Source organism: Emydura macquarii, unplaced genomic scaffold (genome assembly GCF_026122565.2).
Source record: "Emydura macquarii macquarii isolate MOO-44397 ecotype Brisbane River unplaced genomic scaffold, CSIRO-AGI_Emac_v2 contig_312, whole genome shotgun sequence".
NCBI lineage: Eukaryota > Metazoa > Chordata > Testudines > Chelidae > Emydura > Emydura macquarii.
In genome coordinates, this window is record NW_027130449.1 from 9,540,559 (window position 1) to 9,558,727 (window position 18,169).

Here is an 18,169-nt window from a genome sequence, read left to right on the forward strand (position 1 = left end):
AGGGGATAAACTATGCTGCACACTTTTTCCCCTTTCTGCGGTTCTTTAAAGGAGACTTTGAAAAAAAAAAAAAATCTTATCCCAATGCCTCTTCACTTCCTATCTCTCATCTCGCCTCAGCTCATCTTCCCCAATCCCAACACAGAGGGATCAGACCAAACTGAAGGATTTTCTCCCCAAGAGGAAGGCCTTCAGGCCTTTCTCTTGTTTAAAGAGCTTTGTTTTTCCACCTATGAGTCCTGAAAGCCATCGTATCATCATGACATCCAGTCCTCAGCCCATCGGTGGGAATATGTAATTGCCAGGACTGCAGAGGCACATAAGATCCTGTTCTATTTCCTTTCCCTTTTGTGTTACTTTCTGCCCCACTATTTCTTTCCTTCTATCCCATCTAAGGTTGCCAAGTTTGGCTGGACATATTCCTGGAGGTTTCATCACATGACAATCTTTCATTAAAGATTAATTCCTGGAGACTCCAGGACAATCCTGGAAGGCTGGCAATCCTAACCCTATCTCTCACTTTCTCGGCTTTTCATCGAATCCTGAAATCAACTACACTGCATTAGCACAGCAAAACGAGATGGCCACAACCCCGCCTTGACGAAGGAGAAAGGACCCAACTAGATGATGTCCTTCACTGAAACGTGAACCAGAGTCCAAGCAACAGATGTCTTGGTCAACCTGCCAGCCAAAGCATCCCTTAGCAATTGACCAGCCATTCAGTGCTCTAGAAACCTCAACCAAAGCCGTAGTTCCCTCACCTTTTCTATCCTGTCTCTTCTCCACCTCCTGTCTGCCTGTCTGCTAAAATCAGAAGTGAATACCCCTCACAGAATGGACTGATAGCAAAACTGACTCTTTCCTTTTTATCAAAGCTTGTTAATGAAAAGGAGAGGCGCTGATATTCTGCCTCCAAAAGGAGAGAGACAAACACATTTTGATGAAGTTTGTTTTGCATGATTACTTAATTTCAAGTTTCAGTATAAATGCTTGTTTTGATTTCTTGTTCTCTCTTGTGTTTGTTCAATCAACTTTCAACTTTAGAATGAATACTTTCCTGTGCCTGCCAAGATACTGAGTAAACCAGGGACTCTGTAGAAACGCCCCCAGTCCCCTCCATATCTTTGTATCACTGTTTTAATGTTGGACAGTGAAAGAGTTTAGGACACCTTTAGCTCTTTTGACTGTGAAGATTAATACCATAGCTCCTTTGGATAGAGATCTGGTCCTTTTCTTTGACCGTTAAAGCATTTGGCTCATTTTGGATGCTGCATAAACCATAATACTGTCTTGCAGAAATCAGATGATGAGGGTAACTGTACTTAGCCCTTCTACCATGCTTATTACTTTCATGGTGCTTTAACAACCTTAACTAATTGAAAAGACAAAGCTCCCTGGCGTCACCATCCGCCTGGAGACTGGAGGAGTCTCACTGTATTGACTGTCTTCCTGGAATTTAAATCAGGTGCTTAACATTTAGATTTATAAAATGGATGCCATGGAAAGGATCATCTGATGGGCTCTGGTTGTGCGTGTCTCCAGAATAATCACACGCTGGTCGAGGTTTATTCACTATTGTAAAACCAAAACACATTCCTTCCCCGACCACGCAGAAAAATGAAAGCGTGTAATAAGGAGGGAAATTGTATCCGAGACGCAGATTCATCAGGGAGTTAAAGTTATGGCCTTGATTCAGTATGCAGTACTGAATTTCAGTGGAGAGGCGCATTTCTGACGCATGCCTGAGATCAGTGCATACAGCCCCTGGGTGGCGCTACTGCTGCACACAAATGCAGCAGGAGGAGCATCTCCCCAGCTGTGTAGCCCGAGAAAGAGGAGAATTCAGTCACCAAGTGGTTTAGTTCAATTTGCCTTTTGGTTGGAGCGGCTGCTTGGTGTCAGGGCTTGAGGGCGACTTCAGGCACATCCGGGGAGGGAGCTGTCGTGCACGAGAGAGGGAGAAGGGAAAAACTTTGGCAATACAGTAGGGGAACGGTCAGACAGCAACAATGGGTGAACCATTTTATGCTCTTGGTTACCATGGCCTAGATCTGGAGCGACTCTCCTGGCTTCAAGGGATCGAAGCCACTGAGAGATCGGTGTCTGGCCCTGGATATCACCTTCCCATCTAGCCAAGGGTCAGAGGTGGGGTGATTCTTGAATCACTCTATGTACTTGCCTGTGACTGCACCTGTATCAAGGGCACTGCGTTAATTATTCTAGTGAGTGGTCTATAGCTATTACCTTGTTGCCCAGCCTGGGCCTGAGAGAGCAGGAACTGAGGAACTGATTGCATGGGACCAGGAACCAGCACAAGCTGCTGCAGGGTGTGAAGAGAACTCATATCCTGATGAAGAAACGATGCCGATCAGATGCGTTTACCCTTCAGACAGCACCACCCTTTCCCACACCTTTTCCCAGATCCCTTCTCTCTGTAAGTGGCACTTAACACCCCCTCCATCCTCCCCGCCCCGCTTCTCTCTTCAGCCACAATAGACTGCAATTCAAGTAGCCTCACCCCCCGCCCTCCCCCACACAAACCTTCTCCTGCCAAGGGATCTTACAATATGCACTAAGGAAAGAGGTGCCAAAAATCTTTGCGTTTCTTCCTCAAGCACAACACTGCCTATATCACCACTATATCACAACTCTGACTCCTTGGCTGACTTTACAGACAGGAGGCTGGGCTCACTGGGGTGAAATTCACAAGATCTATGCACCAGCTGAGCCCATCAGCGTCAGCACCCGCAGTGGGGGGGTCAGAATTTCAAAGGAGCTCAGCAGCCAATGAGCGCCCCAGTGTGGTGAACTCAACAATCTGCCCCTCTCTTCTGAAGCAGTGTGTAACTGTAAGTGCTGCCGGTGCCCTGGGCAAGGGCTCTGCACAGGGGTGAACTTCACCCTTTCATCTAAGGGGCGAGCATAAAGGAGGAGATTTTCAAAGGGACAGACAACAGTCAGGCATCTCACTCCCGTTGGAAGTTAATGAGAGTTAGGTGCCTAACTGCTATTTGGGCCTTCAAAAAATCTAAAACACATTTAGTCTCTGGTGTAACTCGACTGAAGGCAACAGTGACACGAGGGATGGCCGTGACCCTTGCAAAGCAAATTGAATCAGGATTCTCAGTTTCTGACTATGGGATCCCTCTCCATTGCCATTCCAAGAGGCATCTCTAGCCCGGTGCCTCTTTAAAACGACTTTCAAGCAATGTGTGATCCTGAACCAATACCACGAAGGACTCCTGGAGTTCTTGGGGATGCTAAGCCACTGACCCCTGTTATTTGGCTTCCAGGCATCATCGATCCTTGTACTAGGTGGCCTGATCTGGACGGTACCGTAGATTGCAAGGAGTCACTGAGGTCTTCGGTTTTAATCTGCAGGGGAGAGCAGAGCAGTGATCAGCAGGAAGCATGCACAGACAACACTGAGTCAGAGGAAGGTCGAAGATTCAGGAAGTTAGCAGGCTGAGAGTTATGGGCACCTGGGGAGGATCCTCTCTTGTACCTGTGCCCTGCATCACACCAAGGTGATATCTAATCATTAGTGTCAGGACTCCTGGGTTCCATCCGTGGTTCTGCAGCCGCACGTGTGAACTTGGACAAGTCACTTTCTCCACTCTGCTTCAGTGTCCCCACCTGCAAAATGGGCATGAATCTACCGACCGGCTTCTCCAAGGGAAGGTGTGAGGTGTCCTTAATTAAAGGCATTCTAATTAAAGCATAAGTTAAAGCCCTACTGACTTCTACGATGCTTAAGTGGTCTTTTGAATCAGGGCCTCAAAACATTTTGCGGATCTTGGAAGAAAAGCACAAAGTATTATTAGAACAGGTAATGCACGGGAATTGATGGGATGGCTGAGTCACTACTCCCCTTTCTAGGAGCTGCACTCTACATCCGGCCTCTCTGCTGTTCTAGAGGTGGCAATGAGGGTGAGGGGACCAGAGAGGGGAAGAATAGGGGATGGTAGGATTAAAGCACATGAAAACAGGGCAACCTGGGCTTGGCTGCCGGGCTTGGAATGTTACCAGTCCCTGCACTAAAGCTACTTGCTGACACTTTGCCGCTTATGAAAACGGAAAAACAAATGCTGTTTGACTTGCCTGACAAAGGGGGGGGGAGGGGGGGGAGGGGGAAGCTATTTGCCCAGAGCAAGCAGGCAAGTAGCATTTTGCACATTGCATTGGAGTTACCTCCTGGACCATTTGCCCTATTTTAAAGGTCAGGCAAGACTCGAGCCCACAAGATCTGGATTTCTGTGTCCAGCTTTCTAAGACAGGAAATTCACCAGGCATGAGACCTGGAGTTTTGAGTTTGTCCTGTTCAAGTTAATTTTGATCATTTCTGCTCCAAAACAAGGCGAAACCCATAGCTTCTCGGTACACTGGGTGTAATCTGTCATGGAAGCATGGAGCCGCCGTTGGGTGGACAACAGGATTTCGGAGAACAAAGAGAAAGGGATGCTCACACATAACCATGGGAGGCTGAGTGGAATAGTGCAACATCAGGTTAGGGTCTTGCTCATCCTCAGTTGGTAGAGTGATATCCTGTACTTGCAGGGGGCAGAGAAAACTTTTTGGCCTCATCTAACAGGTCTTTTCTATAGATGGATCCAAGTGGCAAAATTCTGATCCAGAGCCAAACCTTCCCCCAGTTTGAGGGTGCTTGGATCTGGGGTTCTAGTTTGGGTCCTTTAAACTGACAGTCTTGCTCCAAGTCTAGCCTTTCCCAAAGTCATGAAAACCCTGGGCTTTGACTCAGGGATGTGGGCTCTCTCTTAGAATCTGGGCTGTATCTTGCAACCAGCAGCAGTTAATGATGGAATGCAACATCCCTGCAGAAACAAAACCTTTTCATTCGCCAGTATTCTAAGATGCAGGTGCAGACCGTGAGCAATGCAACCTCCTACCAGCAGAGAGAGACAAGAAACCTAGGTTTTCCCACAAACAATGAGCAAAGCATGCCTTTCCCAGTTGAGAGGACCTTTATTACAATGAGTAAAAACAACAAAGAAAGAACAAATATAAAAGTCTCCACGAGAGAGAAAAAAAACACAATGCCACTCTCACTCTGAATTGAAACGCATAAAGGAAGCGGCCCCATCAAGATTAATTTACCCATTTAAAGGGGTAGTATACAAAAACCAGAATTACGACATCTCTTTTCAATAACATGCTGTAGCAATATACGCTGCATACATTTATTGTGTGGTATTAATCCCTTCCAGAGGCAACTGAGAGTTCTAGTTCTTTCCCCCCTCTCAGGAGAGGGTGATTTTCTGCTAGACAGATGATAAGAACTTTTGATTACTAACAATCTGGACAACGTTTGAGTTGGTGACCATTAAATGAAAGGCCCTATGGAATACTTCATTTCCCCTTCTCTGAGCCAGTCACTCCACCACAACTCTTTCACACCCTCCATGCTCTTTCTTTCCTGAAAATAGATTTACCAGAAACAACCACATTAAAAAAACAAACAAACAAACAAAACGAAAAGAACTTTACCCCTACTTGCAATCGTTTCAGTTAAAGATCCAGCAAACTGCCAACGGATTCATGTGCCTGTGGCTCACATGACTCAGGAATCCAAATTGAAACAGCCATCAGGAGAAAAGCCACCATGCCCTCCAAGACCAGGGGGCTTTCTCCTGCCTGAGATACCATCCCGATCGGAGCCGAGTGTTCAAGAAACACAAGCCATTTCCAAACTGAAATCAATTTTTACAGCTGCCAAATGGAATGATTTGGAAACATTCCAGGAAGAAAGGGGTGTGTGTAGCTGCATCCCAACATCATATAAAATGAAAACAAGAGGTGGGTTTGGCAAAAAACTGGTTCCCAATTTAGAAAACAACATCTCCAACAGCTTGTCGCCCACTTTCTGGAATTCTCCACCTTTCTTCTAAGAAGATGGGGGTGGGGAAGGGAGAGCTTGGGTGTAACTGACAAAATTCTTCTCCACTGCACTTTATTTCATTAGTTTTAGACTCAAATTTACCTCTCTCTCTCCACATATCTGCTGCTTCCTAACTGTTTACTACTGTATATTTGGGATGTAGCCAAGTCACAAAGTTTGGGGGTTTTATGCAGATCCATCCATCTTTGGTTCATCCAGAGAAAGCATTGCAGTATTTCCAACCCGAAGCATTCAACAATGGTGAGTCAGGCTGCTATCATGAGAGTTTAAATATACTATTTTTCCCCTTCTGGTTTCAGAGTGCACCTGGGTCATGTTTTCAAGCCTTTTCACCATAACCAAAAGGGTCAGAAATTTACCTTTTTATAAAAAGAAAACAGATTCTCACATAATCGCCTGACTCCAGGCGTTAGGACTTTATGAAAAAACAGCAACTATATTGAAACCCATGATAAAGTCAGTATCTCAGCTCTTGTGATTTTAAGTGAGAGCGCAAAATGAAGGTCAGCTCACACTGAGTTTCTCTGTGGTCTTTGTACTGAGGTCAAGGTAGATTGAGCCAAGTGAAGAGAAGGTTGGCAGGGAGAAGGTAAGTTTCTTCCTCTCCTATGTTAAACTCAGGGAAATGACGCAATCTGCCTTGGAAAAAATTGCAGATTGCACAGGAAACTTAGGAATATACTCACTGTGCCCCTGACCCAGGGAGAGAACCCTGCTGGGGGATGAAATACAATGACATCCCACAAACAACCAACACCATTAATATATAAATCATGCACATGGGGAGGAGGGACTAGAACTCTAGACCTTCACCTGCAAAACCACAGATATTTACCACTTCAACTAAAGGGGATCTCCTAAGAGTGGTATAATAGTAGGGCAATTATTCTCTTGGCGATCCACTATTGGGTGACAAATACACAAATGAAGCTACTGCATTAAAGGATTACTGGTGCACAGGAAAGGAATTGCTCCTGCAAATCTAATCTAGATGTTCTCCCTACCTTGAGATAGTTTGTTTTGGGGCAGCTGACCTCAAGTGAAAAACAAATGGAGGGCAAGCTGGTTTAAAGGAAGTCCCTTTCCTCATGGGCTAGTTGGTCCCTTCACAAGTTGGCAGGTGGGTCTGCTCATCCTGACAGCCAATTGATGGGTTTCTCACCCAATTCTGGTGGAAACCTCCCCACTCCAAACAAAACAAAAAGCAAATCATGTGTAATGGAAAATGATCAAAGCTGTTCGGCTCACTTGCGTAATCCATTTGTGGAAGATGTTTCATAAACATTTCACAAGACAGAGAATTATGGAGAGAACATCTCCCAACCTGCCTGCAATTATTGTACAAACTTTTCCTTACCAGTAGAGAGAAGGTTAAAAAAAAAAAAAAAGCACATCTGTTTTGCAACTGATCTATATACATTTGGCAAAGGCTGAGCTCATGAAAACATCCTGAAGACATCCTGCAAGCTGTGAAAGTCCAGGCTCACGCAAGGCGGTTAGAAAAGAGCATGCTAGCAGCTCAGATGCTATAGTGATGAGGGTTATGTCAGTGGTTGGTTGGCAGGTAGGGAGGTAGGTAGATAGGAAGGCAGGCCGGCCCCACATTTAGTCCTATGAACTGCATGTTGGATTTCCATGGGTGAACTCAACATCCACTCTGTCCTCCTCCTTGTAAAACACAAAGTCACCTTCTCTTCCTTAGCATCTATGATGCAATGTGAAAGCCCTCCCCTCACCCTGTTGGCAAGGGTGGGTTTTTATTTACTAATAGTGATGGGGCCCTTTAAGGGTTGGGGTTGACTCAGCCCGCCCCACAATCTGAATGCTTCTTCTAACCACCCGGACTAGAGTTTCACCAGGCACTATGTGTGTGTAGCCAATAACACCACCTCTTACATACACTACACGTTAGGCAAAATGGTACTCTGGTAGCTGAGAATGTTCTTGGAGGATCCATCTCAGGGTGCTGTGGATGAGCATGCATTTATTATGTAGCTTCAATTTAGACTGTCAGCTCTTTGAGACTCAGACTTCTCCTATTTATCTAGCCCACACTGCTGTTGCATCTAAGCAGCTCATAATCATTAATACATTTACTCTCACAACAGCCCTGTTGAGATAAAGTTGCGTTATTATTCCTCTTTAACAGATGGGGAACTGAGGCACAAAGAGTCAAAGGGGCAGCTTTTGATTCCCTTACTCATGCTGAGAAGTGTGTCACCCCACCGATGGTCTCACTGCAGTCACTCCAGAGTAAAGTGCTACTCAACCGGAGTAAGGGTGTGAGAACCTGACCTTAATGGAGTTGGCTACAGTCACACAGGAGTTAGTGACAGAAATAGGATTCGAACCCACAACTCCCAGGGTGCTGCTTGAACCACAAGACCATCCTTCATGCCTTGCCTGTTGTGTTTTTCTGCGAAGTACCTGGTGCCCTTGTGGGTACTATGAAGTAAAATAATTTACAAATAATAATAAAGAATAGCAATAATATTAATAGCTTTGCAATGACCATTTCCACATGTACTATGCTCAATGTGCAGATAACAGATGCCAAGAAGTCAGGAACGTAACGTAAATACAATGCAAACCCCTGCCCCCACTATAAAACTCTGCAATGTTATGGGTCGGTAGGACATTGAGGAGCAGGATTTGCAAAGGCTTTCAGCACAATGCAGCGTTCAGAGTTAGGCCATGGCTGAATGCTTTGGAAAAAACCATCCTAACGAACAAAAGTCAGGACATTTATAAGTTATATAGTTCCCTTCTCAACCATAATGCACCCATGTTATTGCACCTGAGTTATTTTTGTCTTATTAAGATGGGCGTAATCTAATATTCCTTACAGTGCAAGATCAAATCTATGTGGCTAATAGTTATGCCTTAATATGTAACTATTTTATGGGGCTGTGGGAAGCAAAACTTTCGATGCACAAAAGTTACACCTTAAAAAGTGTCACCCGCAACTTTACATTAACATACATTTTTGTATGGAATTTCCTTAGTGTTTTGGTTTTTTTGGAACAGGAAAAAAATAAGGTAAATAAATAGTCCCTTCAGAGCAGAGAATTACATACATCAAAACAAACATGTCTGGCACAGCACAAAACAAATGGGGGAAGAGGCAGAAGGAGAGAAAGGGGGAAAAAAAACCAAGGGGAAAAACAAACAAACAAAAAAAGAGCAAATGAAAAAAACCCAGTTTGAATGCTATGTGTAGTTGCTCAGGTAGATGCGTTCAGATAAAATGCAATTGTGAGCAATCATTAAATGAAAGGGTGTCTGCCGGGTTTATTGCAATGTACCGCATCCCCGGACACAGAGTCTAGCGATTGCCTTTATTTAGAGATCTGTGCTCAGAGGGCACTGATATGGCAAAGGAAGAATGGTGCATAGCCAGGATATTCTTTCCAACTGATTCTAACTTATTTACATCTCGGCCAACATGGCTTGGAGTTAGCCGAACTGCTTGCTCCATGGGAATCCACAGATATGCTAAGCCAGCCGTTTACAAAATGAAGCCATTTGAGTTGTCTGCGCAACGGGAGATTCGGAGAGCCGTGTCGAAAACAGAAAGATGAAATATTGCTCTTGGATTTCTACTGTGTACCTATCATGGAGTCCTTTCAATCTCCTCCTTCCTGGCCTTCCCCTCCCCCCAGTCATCCAAAATCCAGCCACCAAACTTATCTTCATGTCTTGCCCGTGTCTCTTCCCACCGCACAGCACCACCCTTCCACCCCTCCCTGCCCCCAACTCCCCGTCTTTTCTTAAATGCAGGCTCTTCATCTTCAAAGCTCTCCAGAACTCCACCTGTTGCCCACATCTTTGCTCTGCTTTCCTCTGCCCCCTTCCTGGGCTTGATCCCTGACTCTCTCCTTATCAATCCCTTTGGTCTGTTTCTCCCACTACAGAGGTCCGGGCTTCTTCCATGCGATGCTGCACACTTGAAATGACTCCACAGGGTCCAGTCCTGTGCCCACTGAAGTCAGTGGAAAAACTCCCCTCTGATATCCATGGGCCAGGACTGGGTGCTTTAACATTCCCCAAGAAATTCCTCTCTCCCGGGACCATTCTGGCTGGGATGACCATCCCGCTTTTGTTCTGTATACTGCCTCCTGTGCCCTAGAACTGCCAGACAATCAGGGCAGGGACCATCTAAGGGCCACCTGCTGTCGTCCATGCCCTAGGCAGAATGGCGCCTGCTTGGCATCTGAGATATGAGAACCAGGTGCAGCCACCCCCATGCCGCAAGGCTCCTCGCGCCGTGTCCCACATTAGAAGGAAATTATCTTGGCATCAGCAAGAACCCATGACTGTGGATGGCCTACTTCTGATTCTACTCTGTTTCTTGATTGGCTCAGGTTAGTTTTGGCACCTCTGGGAGGAATCCTGTCCTAATGCCAGAAGGAACTGGGACACAAGAACGGCAGCCAAAGGAACTGTTTTAAATACATACAAGAAAAATAATTAAAAAGAGATCGGCTCTATCGTACAATATGACTTCTCTTTCCATGTCGGGGCCAGGGAGTGTGGCCTAATGATTAGAGGCGTTGGGAGCCAGGGCTCCTGGGACCTACTTTAACTGCATTTATGGCTAAATCACTGCAGGACAAATTTTCATGGAAGCTAGTGGCTTTCATTTTTTTTGGGTGCCCAACGGGAGCCGGCCTGGATCTGATTTCCAAAGATGCCACGCACCTGCAGCTCCCACTGATTTCACAGAGAGTCCCGGCTGCCTGGCACCTCTAAAATACCAGGTCTGAAGTCGGGCATCCCCAATTAGAGATCTTGTTTGAAAACTGGCACCTTCCCCCACTGTGCCTCGACTTGCCTTCTGAAAAATGGGTGTAGCCCCCCTCTTTTCCAGGGTGCCAAGAGGCCTTTAATTAATTAAGCATTCGCAAATGCATCGAGATCTTGAGATAAAAGGCCCTAGAGAAATGCAAAGTCGTGTTATTACCGGTGCCGATCATCGCAGGAGCTAGCTAAGCAATTTCCAGGAATTTTGGTTCACCCAATGCAGGGCTTTAAAAAGAGTCCGGCAATAGCTCCTACAGTGTCATCCATGCCTCTGAGCTTAGCTTTTAGTGCGCAAACAATGGGTGTCCCTGCAAACAGCTTCTTAAAGCCAGGACTAGCCCACAACAAGCTTGGACAATATTTACCCAAGGATTATAGGAGTCCACTTGGAGCAAGGAATTTGCATGAACTCTGCAAATTCACCTACTGGTGAATGAAGAGTGATGGGGGGGGACACTTCCTTATGTGTCTCTGCGTATGTGTGTATAGCAGCAGCTCCTGAAAAGCTGAGTCCTGCACAGAGTACCCGGGACGGGAGTAGTAATATGGGAAATAGCCAGAAACCGAGGCTTCCCTGGGGCAGCCTGAGACTGGAGACTAAGTGCTGGCAAATGGTTTGGAGAGAGGCAGATGTAACTGGAAGCTTTCTGAAGGTTTAAGGGTTTGGTCAATGGGATATTGAAGGTTTCATCGCTGGGTCATTGGCTCAGCTCCAGCTCAAGTCAAACGAGGACTATAAGTTGTAACAAGCTGTTTGAGGAGTCTGGTGGGTCTCACTCCATCCCCAAGTGGACGCTACGTTTCCCAAACCACTACTGCCATTAATGTCCTCCTTCACAGTTGGTGGCGATGGGGTTCCTCTGAGACAGGGCTGCATCAAAATAGCAGACAGTGGTGGTGGGGCCAGCAAATGGAGTTGGCTTGTACTGCCAGGGCCTATGCTGCAGCTGCCGTCACCACAAGAATGGCCATCTTGGATCAGACCAACGGTCCATCTAGGCCGATATCCTGTCTCTGAAAGTGGCCATTGCCAGGTCCTTCCGAGGGAATGAACAGAACAAGGCAATGTACCGAGAAGTTATGTCAACCTAACTTTTAGGTGCAGAGAGGGCCTGATGTTCTTTGTTCAAGACCTTCCAGCAGCTCTGCAATTCTGTCCCTCACACACGACCTATGTTATAAATTAGATTTGGATTTCAAAAGAGTATTTGGCATTTGCTGTGGTGCCTCTGGTTCTGGCCAAGGGACTAAATCAGAGGCGATGAGTGGCTACCATTAGCTTTGAGACACTGCTGGCAGACTGAAGGCAGAGAATTTACGCTGGAAGCAGCTACTGTGAGAACAGGCTATTCTCTTGGGAATTCTGGCCAGGTTAAAACCCTGCACCCATGACGTGGATGGTCCAATTCTGGAGGCTTTTGGGGGCAAGGAAAGTTCAAAGAAAAATTAAATTTTAGGGGCTGATTCAGCTCACTGGAAATTCACCATCAAGAACACCTTCAGCACAAGGCTGAGCTTGGAGCAGAATCACTCCTAGGCAAGGATGAGCCATGTGATGACACATAGTACCTCTTTGTCCTGTGCTTCCTCCTCAGGCAAAACACCCATGGATGTGGATGGGAGTGGTAGCAAGAAAGAATATGGAATGAGCGAGAAGCAGGCACGCCGGCGGCAGGCAGAAGGAGCAGTGGGAACCTCTTGGGGAGAAGATGGGTTGGAAGGGAAGCAAAAGGTGAGTTTAGCACACCCTCTATCAATATGGAAGACCCACATTGGCTTGGGAAAGAGGTTCCTCTACACACGTGACCTAGCCCAAACCCTGCCACATACAGAAATGGAGGAGGACAACCCCTAAAGCCAGATCTTACTCTGGATCCTTTTCCCCAGGGGTTGCATTTAGTAGAAGAACCAGCTAACAGATACGGGTCCATGCTAGATACACAAGTGCAGGGAACGGTGGGGAAATGTCAAAGGGGAAGGGACAGACTGGAATTCAGCTCGCATGCTGTCGGTCGATACAGATGTGGAGAATAGAGCTGGTTTCAAGCCAACGAGGTTCTTTTCCAAAGTGGTTCCAGGAGAGACAAAGCAAAACTAAGACCCAGCATGATACTTCAGGGCAAGGAGGGAGAAGAGAAAGTGAAATCTGAGCTGACACCTGGAGGGGAGAGGGAAGCAGGATAGGAACTGACCCCAGACAGGAGGGCAAATCAGGGAAGGGGTGGAAATCTGGAGGGCAGAGTGAATCCTGAGCTCAGCTGATACCCACAGGGGAGAGCCAAGCAGGAACTGAAATGACATGTGAGGAGCACATGATACTGAATGGTGGGGGTTGGGGGGGTGGGAGGCAGATGACTTGAAATGAAACAGGATGAGAATTGATCCCGAAGGGGAGGGAAGCACAGGTCTAGCAAAAATAAACCTGCTGTGAGATTTTTCTTTCAAAGAATTACTAATAAAAATGCTTAGCACTTCAACAGCATTTTGCATCTTCAAAGATATTTGTGGGAGGAAGGATATTCATCTGGTTACAGAGCAGGGCTCTGAGTCATGACATCTAAGTTCATTTCCCAGTTTTGCCATAGACTCTCTGTATAACCTTGGGCTTGATATTCAGAAGTGCTGACTCCCTGCTGCACCCAGAGTTTCAATGGCAGTCGTGAGTGCTCAGCACCTCTGAAAAAAATCACTCTCTCTATGCCTCAGTTTCCTCATCTGTGAAATGGAGATAATACTTCCTTCTGTCTCTCAGGGGTGTCATGGTGCTACACTAGTTAGCAAAATGCCATTAGCTTCTTGGATGGAAGGTACTAAACAAGGGAAAATTATTATTAGGGTGTTTTTTTTAAAAGGCCACTGGGAATTTTAGGTCTCTCAAGTGGAAGTAGTGTACTCTGCCATGTCAGTGACAATGTCATTTGCAATGTTGGTCCCAGGATATTAGAGAGACAATGTGGGTGAAGTCATACCTTTTATGGGACCAACTTCTCTTGATGAAGCTTCCTGTCTTTCACCAACGGAAGTTGGTCCAATAAAAGATATGACCTCACCCACTTTGCCTCTACAATGTCAACAACAAGGAAGATCACGTGTTACAGAACATCAGCTCTGGGATCCTTCCCCTGAGAAGAGTCAGTGTCAGACCCTCCTTTCTCCCTCCATGGCACCTGATGTGAGACTCACTTTAACCTCAAAAATCTAAGGTCCCCTGATGGGGCTGGTATGTGAAATCTGCCTTCCAGCAATTCTCCCCCTCCCAAATATGAAGCACCTTCCAGATCAAGCTGCCATTTGAAAGGCTGAACTTCTACAAAGGTGAAAATCACCCCTCTGCAGAGAGCTATTGGCCTATTTGGAGGGGTTAAGTGGGATTAAGTAGCACATAGGCCCCTGTGCTGGCTGTCTGCACAAGGGTGAATTTCACCCTAGAGGAGACTTTGCTTTAGATACTATGGGAGTGTTTTTCAAAGGCACCCAGCTCTAGCTTCTCTCTGCTTCTACTGATGTAATGGGACATTTTATCATTGTTTGCCCATGGGAGCAGAGTTAGGCCAACACTGCGTGCTTTTGAAAATGCAACCCATAATTACAATGGCCTCAATCAATGTGGCCTAGTGGACAGAGCACGGGACTGGGATTTAGGAGATCTGGGATCTATTCTCTGCCCTACCACTGGCCTTCTGGGGGACTTGTGGGCAAGTCACTTCCCTTCCCTGTGCCTCAGTTTTCCCATCTGTAAAATGGGGCTAATGATACTCACCTCCCTTTGTAAAATGCTTTGAGATCTACTGATGAAAAGTGCTAGATCAGAGATAGTTATCATCATTATTAGGTCTTATTATCCTTTGGTCACATCTCAAACTATCAGTGGATTTGCTATCCTCTCAATTCTACCCTATCAGTTCTCCCCAATCTCATCCTTCCTAAAATCCAGTGTATCATCAGCATTACACTGGAGAATGTAAACCAACAGCAAACCTCTACGTTATTCCCAGCCCTGGATTTCCAGTGCAGTCTGGTGCCCGCGGTCTGTCTACACAGCAAGTTCTTTGGGGCGGGATATCCTTTACATTTGTACAGTGTCAAACGCATCATTAGCACAAAACAAATGACATCTTATCTGCAGGGATTACCTTCTGCTGGGATGAAAGGACACTGACATCGCACTTCCTGATATTTCCATGCAATCTCCACACTGTTGTATCAATAGACCTCCAATCCCTAGCTCAAGGGGACATGCCATCTCCTGGAGTTAGAGGGGAATTCAGCCTCCTATCACCCCACCTATATACCCTAAACTTGCCTGGAAAGGTCCCTTTGCTCCCTCTGCTGGGAGAAGAAGGAAACTGAGTCTCCTTTTTTGTTCAGTGTCCCATGTGTCTCCCCTCTGCCAAGCAGTAGCAGATATTTTGGGGTCCTGCAGGTTGGCTTCCTAAAGAATGAGAAATCAGTGATGTAGAGTCTGGTACATTCCTAGGGTAACACTACAGTTACAGAGTGTACTACATATTTATACAGCCTACCGCTACATACAACATGTGTGCTGTACAGACCTGTCCTTAAACAGAGGGGGCCAAACTGGCATACAGGCAATCCCCTCCTCCAGAACTCTCTGCCCAAACCCCAGTGCCCTGCTCCCAGAAAGCAATTTTGTCCCGAGAATTGACTCCAGTCAGAGAGAAAATTCTCTTGCTGTTTGCAACAGCTCCCCGCAAAAGCTCGGCATCACGGAATTAACCGTACAGCATGTGTTTAAGGACTGAACGCTGCTTGCACACTAAGAACCTGTAAAACTATGTGTAACAGCACCACCTGGGGACTCCTGGCACAACATGTGCTGGAAAAAAACTCCCACAAGCTTCTATGGGCTTTGGTTCAGACCCTTTGCAGGTGTAGGTGTGTTTGGCTTCCCGCTGCGCTCCGAATTTCTCCAAGCAAATTGAGACGAAACCCATTTAGTTTGAGAAAGAAGCTGTGTTTGCTGAATCACCCAGTTCCGTCGCTGACAGCTTGGGAGAGATCCCGCACCCCAGGGAGAAAGTTTATTGCTGCCTGTTTCCCTGGATGTAAACAGGAAGCAATTGGAGTCAGACTCTCCAACCAAAAAACCAAGCCAGACAGGCAGAGCAGGGGATGCCTGTCTCTCTTTCGCTCCCCAACCCACATATAATCACACATGAATAACCACACTGAAAGGATGTGGTTCAGGTTGTGAAGTCAAGCACTCCAAAGTTAGGAGATCCCAGAGAGGAGAAGCTTTACATGATGCGGGATTTGTGATCTCCAGAAATGAGCACAGCAACAAGAGTGCAGCAACTGTTCAAGTCAGCCCTGAGATGTGCTTAGATCCAGAATTCTTCAGCTCCAATTTGAAATCCTGAACAATGGACTAAGGAGCTTAAGTAAAAATAAAAACAAAACCAATCCTCTCCTTCCCCCCCCAAAAAAAACCACCACCAGATTTTTCATGGATACCTGCAACACCATTTTAGTGATTGACCAAATGCCCATTGAAGTCAATGGAAAGATTCCCAGTGGCCGTTGGATTAGTCTCTTAACATCTAGGTGGGACTGGACAAAAATGTCACACAACCCTGGCTCTCCAATTCCAAACTGGAGCAAGTTATGGATGGAGCCTGAATAGAGAGAATCACAGAAGTTAACACCTGCCCCTGCTCTCTTTGGGTTTATCTGTACCAGAGAGGTATTTCAACTGTACATAAATCGACTGCAGCAAACACAAATCAGCGCCTCTACATGTCACTAGGATTAAACTCCGGTTCTAAAAACATAAGCCTCTAGCTACTGCGCTAAAGGACTTACAAACTACACCTCGTCTAGCCACCCCACTGGGGAGAGGGGGGGGGGGGGGACAAAGAGCCAGGCTTTGTTAGCAAGGGTTACACACGTCTGCTATTCACACACATATCTAGACAGCTGGCTGTTACCACAATGGACTCCACCATGGTTAGCACACACGACTAAGCTCAATGGGTATGTTTGCTGTCGACGTCTATTGGGGAAGGATCAAACCTATTTTGCCAGACACCCTTGCTGTTGCGGGCTTGTTTCCTACTGTATGCTATTTTGGCAAGTGCTTGTGCTTCTCTGAGACATGCAGAAGTCAACAAACAGTTGTGTGTTAAAGCGGGATGAAGAGATTAATGAAAGCACTGCTAATGCATAGCTGTCTGACATTCTGATAAATGCCCACCGTCTTGGAAGGAGTACACATGGAAAGTGATGACCTGACGTTTAGTTTCCCCCCCCCCCCCCCCCTAGTCATTACAAAGAAATCCCATCTGGATGGCTTGGCCAGCACTGGGGAGACTATGGGCAAACAGCCCATTGCGGAGCCTGCATTTCTGATGTAAATCACTTAGTATAGTAGGGCCCACTCCTATGAGATGCAGAGCGGCCTCTGGGCCTGATCCAAAGTCTGGTGAAATCAATGGGAGTCTTTTCATTGACATCAAGTGGCTTTAGAACGGGTTCTATATCAGGAGCTGAGTGCCCTCAACTCCTACTGATGTCTATGGAGGTTAACTGAATGTTAGGAACCATTAGGAAATGGATAGATAATATGACAGTATATTTCACAATGCCACTATATAAATCCATGGTACACCCACAGTTTGAATACTGGGTACAATTCTGGTTGCCTGATCTCAGAAAATATATATTTGAGTTGGAAAACATACAGAGAAGGGCAACAAAACTAATTAAGGGTATGGAACAGCTTCCATGTAAGGAGATATTAAAAAACCTGGACTTTGCAGCTGAGAAAAGAGACGACTGGGTGGGGAAATGATACAGGTCTATACAATCATGAACCTTATGGGGAAAGTGAATCAGGAAGTGTTATGTACCCCATCACATAACGCAAGAACCAGGGGGCACCCGATGAAATTAATAGGCAGTAGGGCTTAAAACAAAGAAAAGGAGGTATTTCTTCACACAACACACCATCAACCTGTGGAACTTGAGATGTTGTGAAGACCAAAAGTATAACTGGTTTCAAAAAAGAATTAGAGAAGTTCGTGGAGGATAGGTCCATCAGTGGCTATTAGCCAAGAAGGTAACGGACAAACCCAATGCTCTGGGCATCCTTAGCCTCTGATTGTCAGAAGCTGGGAGTGGATGACAGGGGATGGATCACTCGATAATTGTCGTGGTCTGTTCATTCCGTCTGAAGCATCTAGCACTGGCTGCTGTCGGCAGACAGGGCTCTGGACTAGGTAGACCATTGGTCTGACCCTCTATGGCCATTCTTACGTTTTTATTCAACACCCATTGGACTGGGTTCCTAGTTATTTCAGGCAAATATTCTCCTCACCACTTCCCACACCCAGTCCTGGTTGTGCCATGAACCCTGCTGCATGACGTTGGCGAGGTCACTTCCTCTTTTGCTTAGATTGGAAGGTCTTTGGGCCAGAGACTGGCTCTTAC

At 46.2% G+C, this 18,169-nt stretch overlaps 1 protein-coding gene across 1 annotated transcript in view; it reads right to left on the minus strand.

Annotated features, from left to right (window-relative positions):
* The window catches only part of POU2F3 (POU class 2 homeobox 3), a 55,015-nt gene that overhangs the window by 12,021 nt on the left and 24,825 nt on the right, over positions 1 to 18,169 (minus strand). Inside the window, exons 5-6 of the mRNA XM_067562731.1 lie at positions 3,274 to 3,375; positions 2,245 to 2,347 (exon numbers count right to left, since the gene is read on the minus strand). Coding sequence (XP_067418832.1) covers positions 2,245 to 2,347; positions 3,274 to 3,375 — 205 coding nt within the window. The remainder of the gene's footprint in view (positions 1 to 2,244; positions 2,348 to 3,273; positions 3,376 to 18,169) is intronic.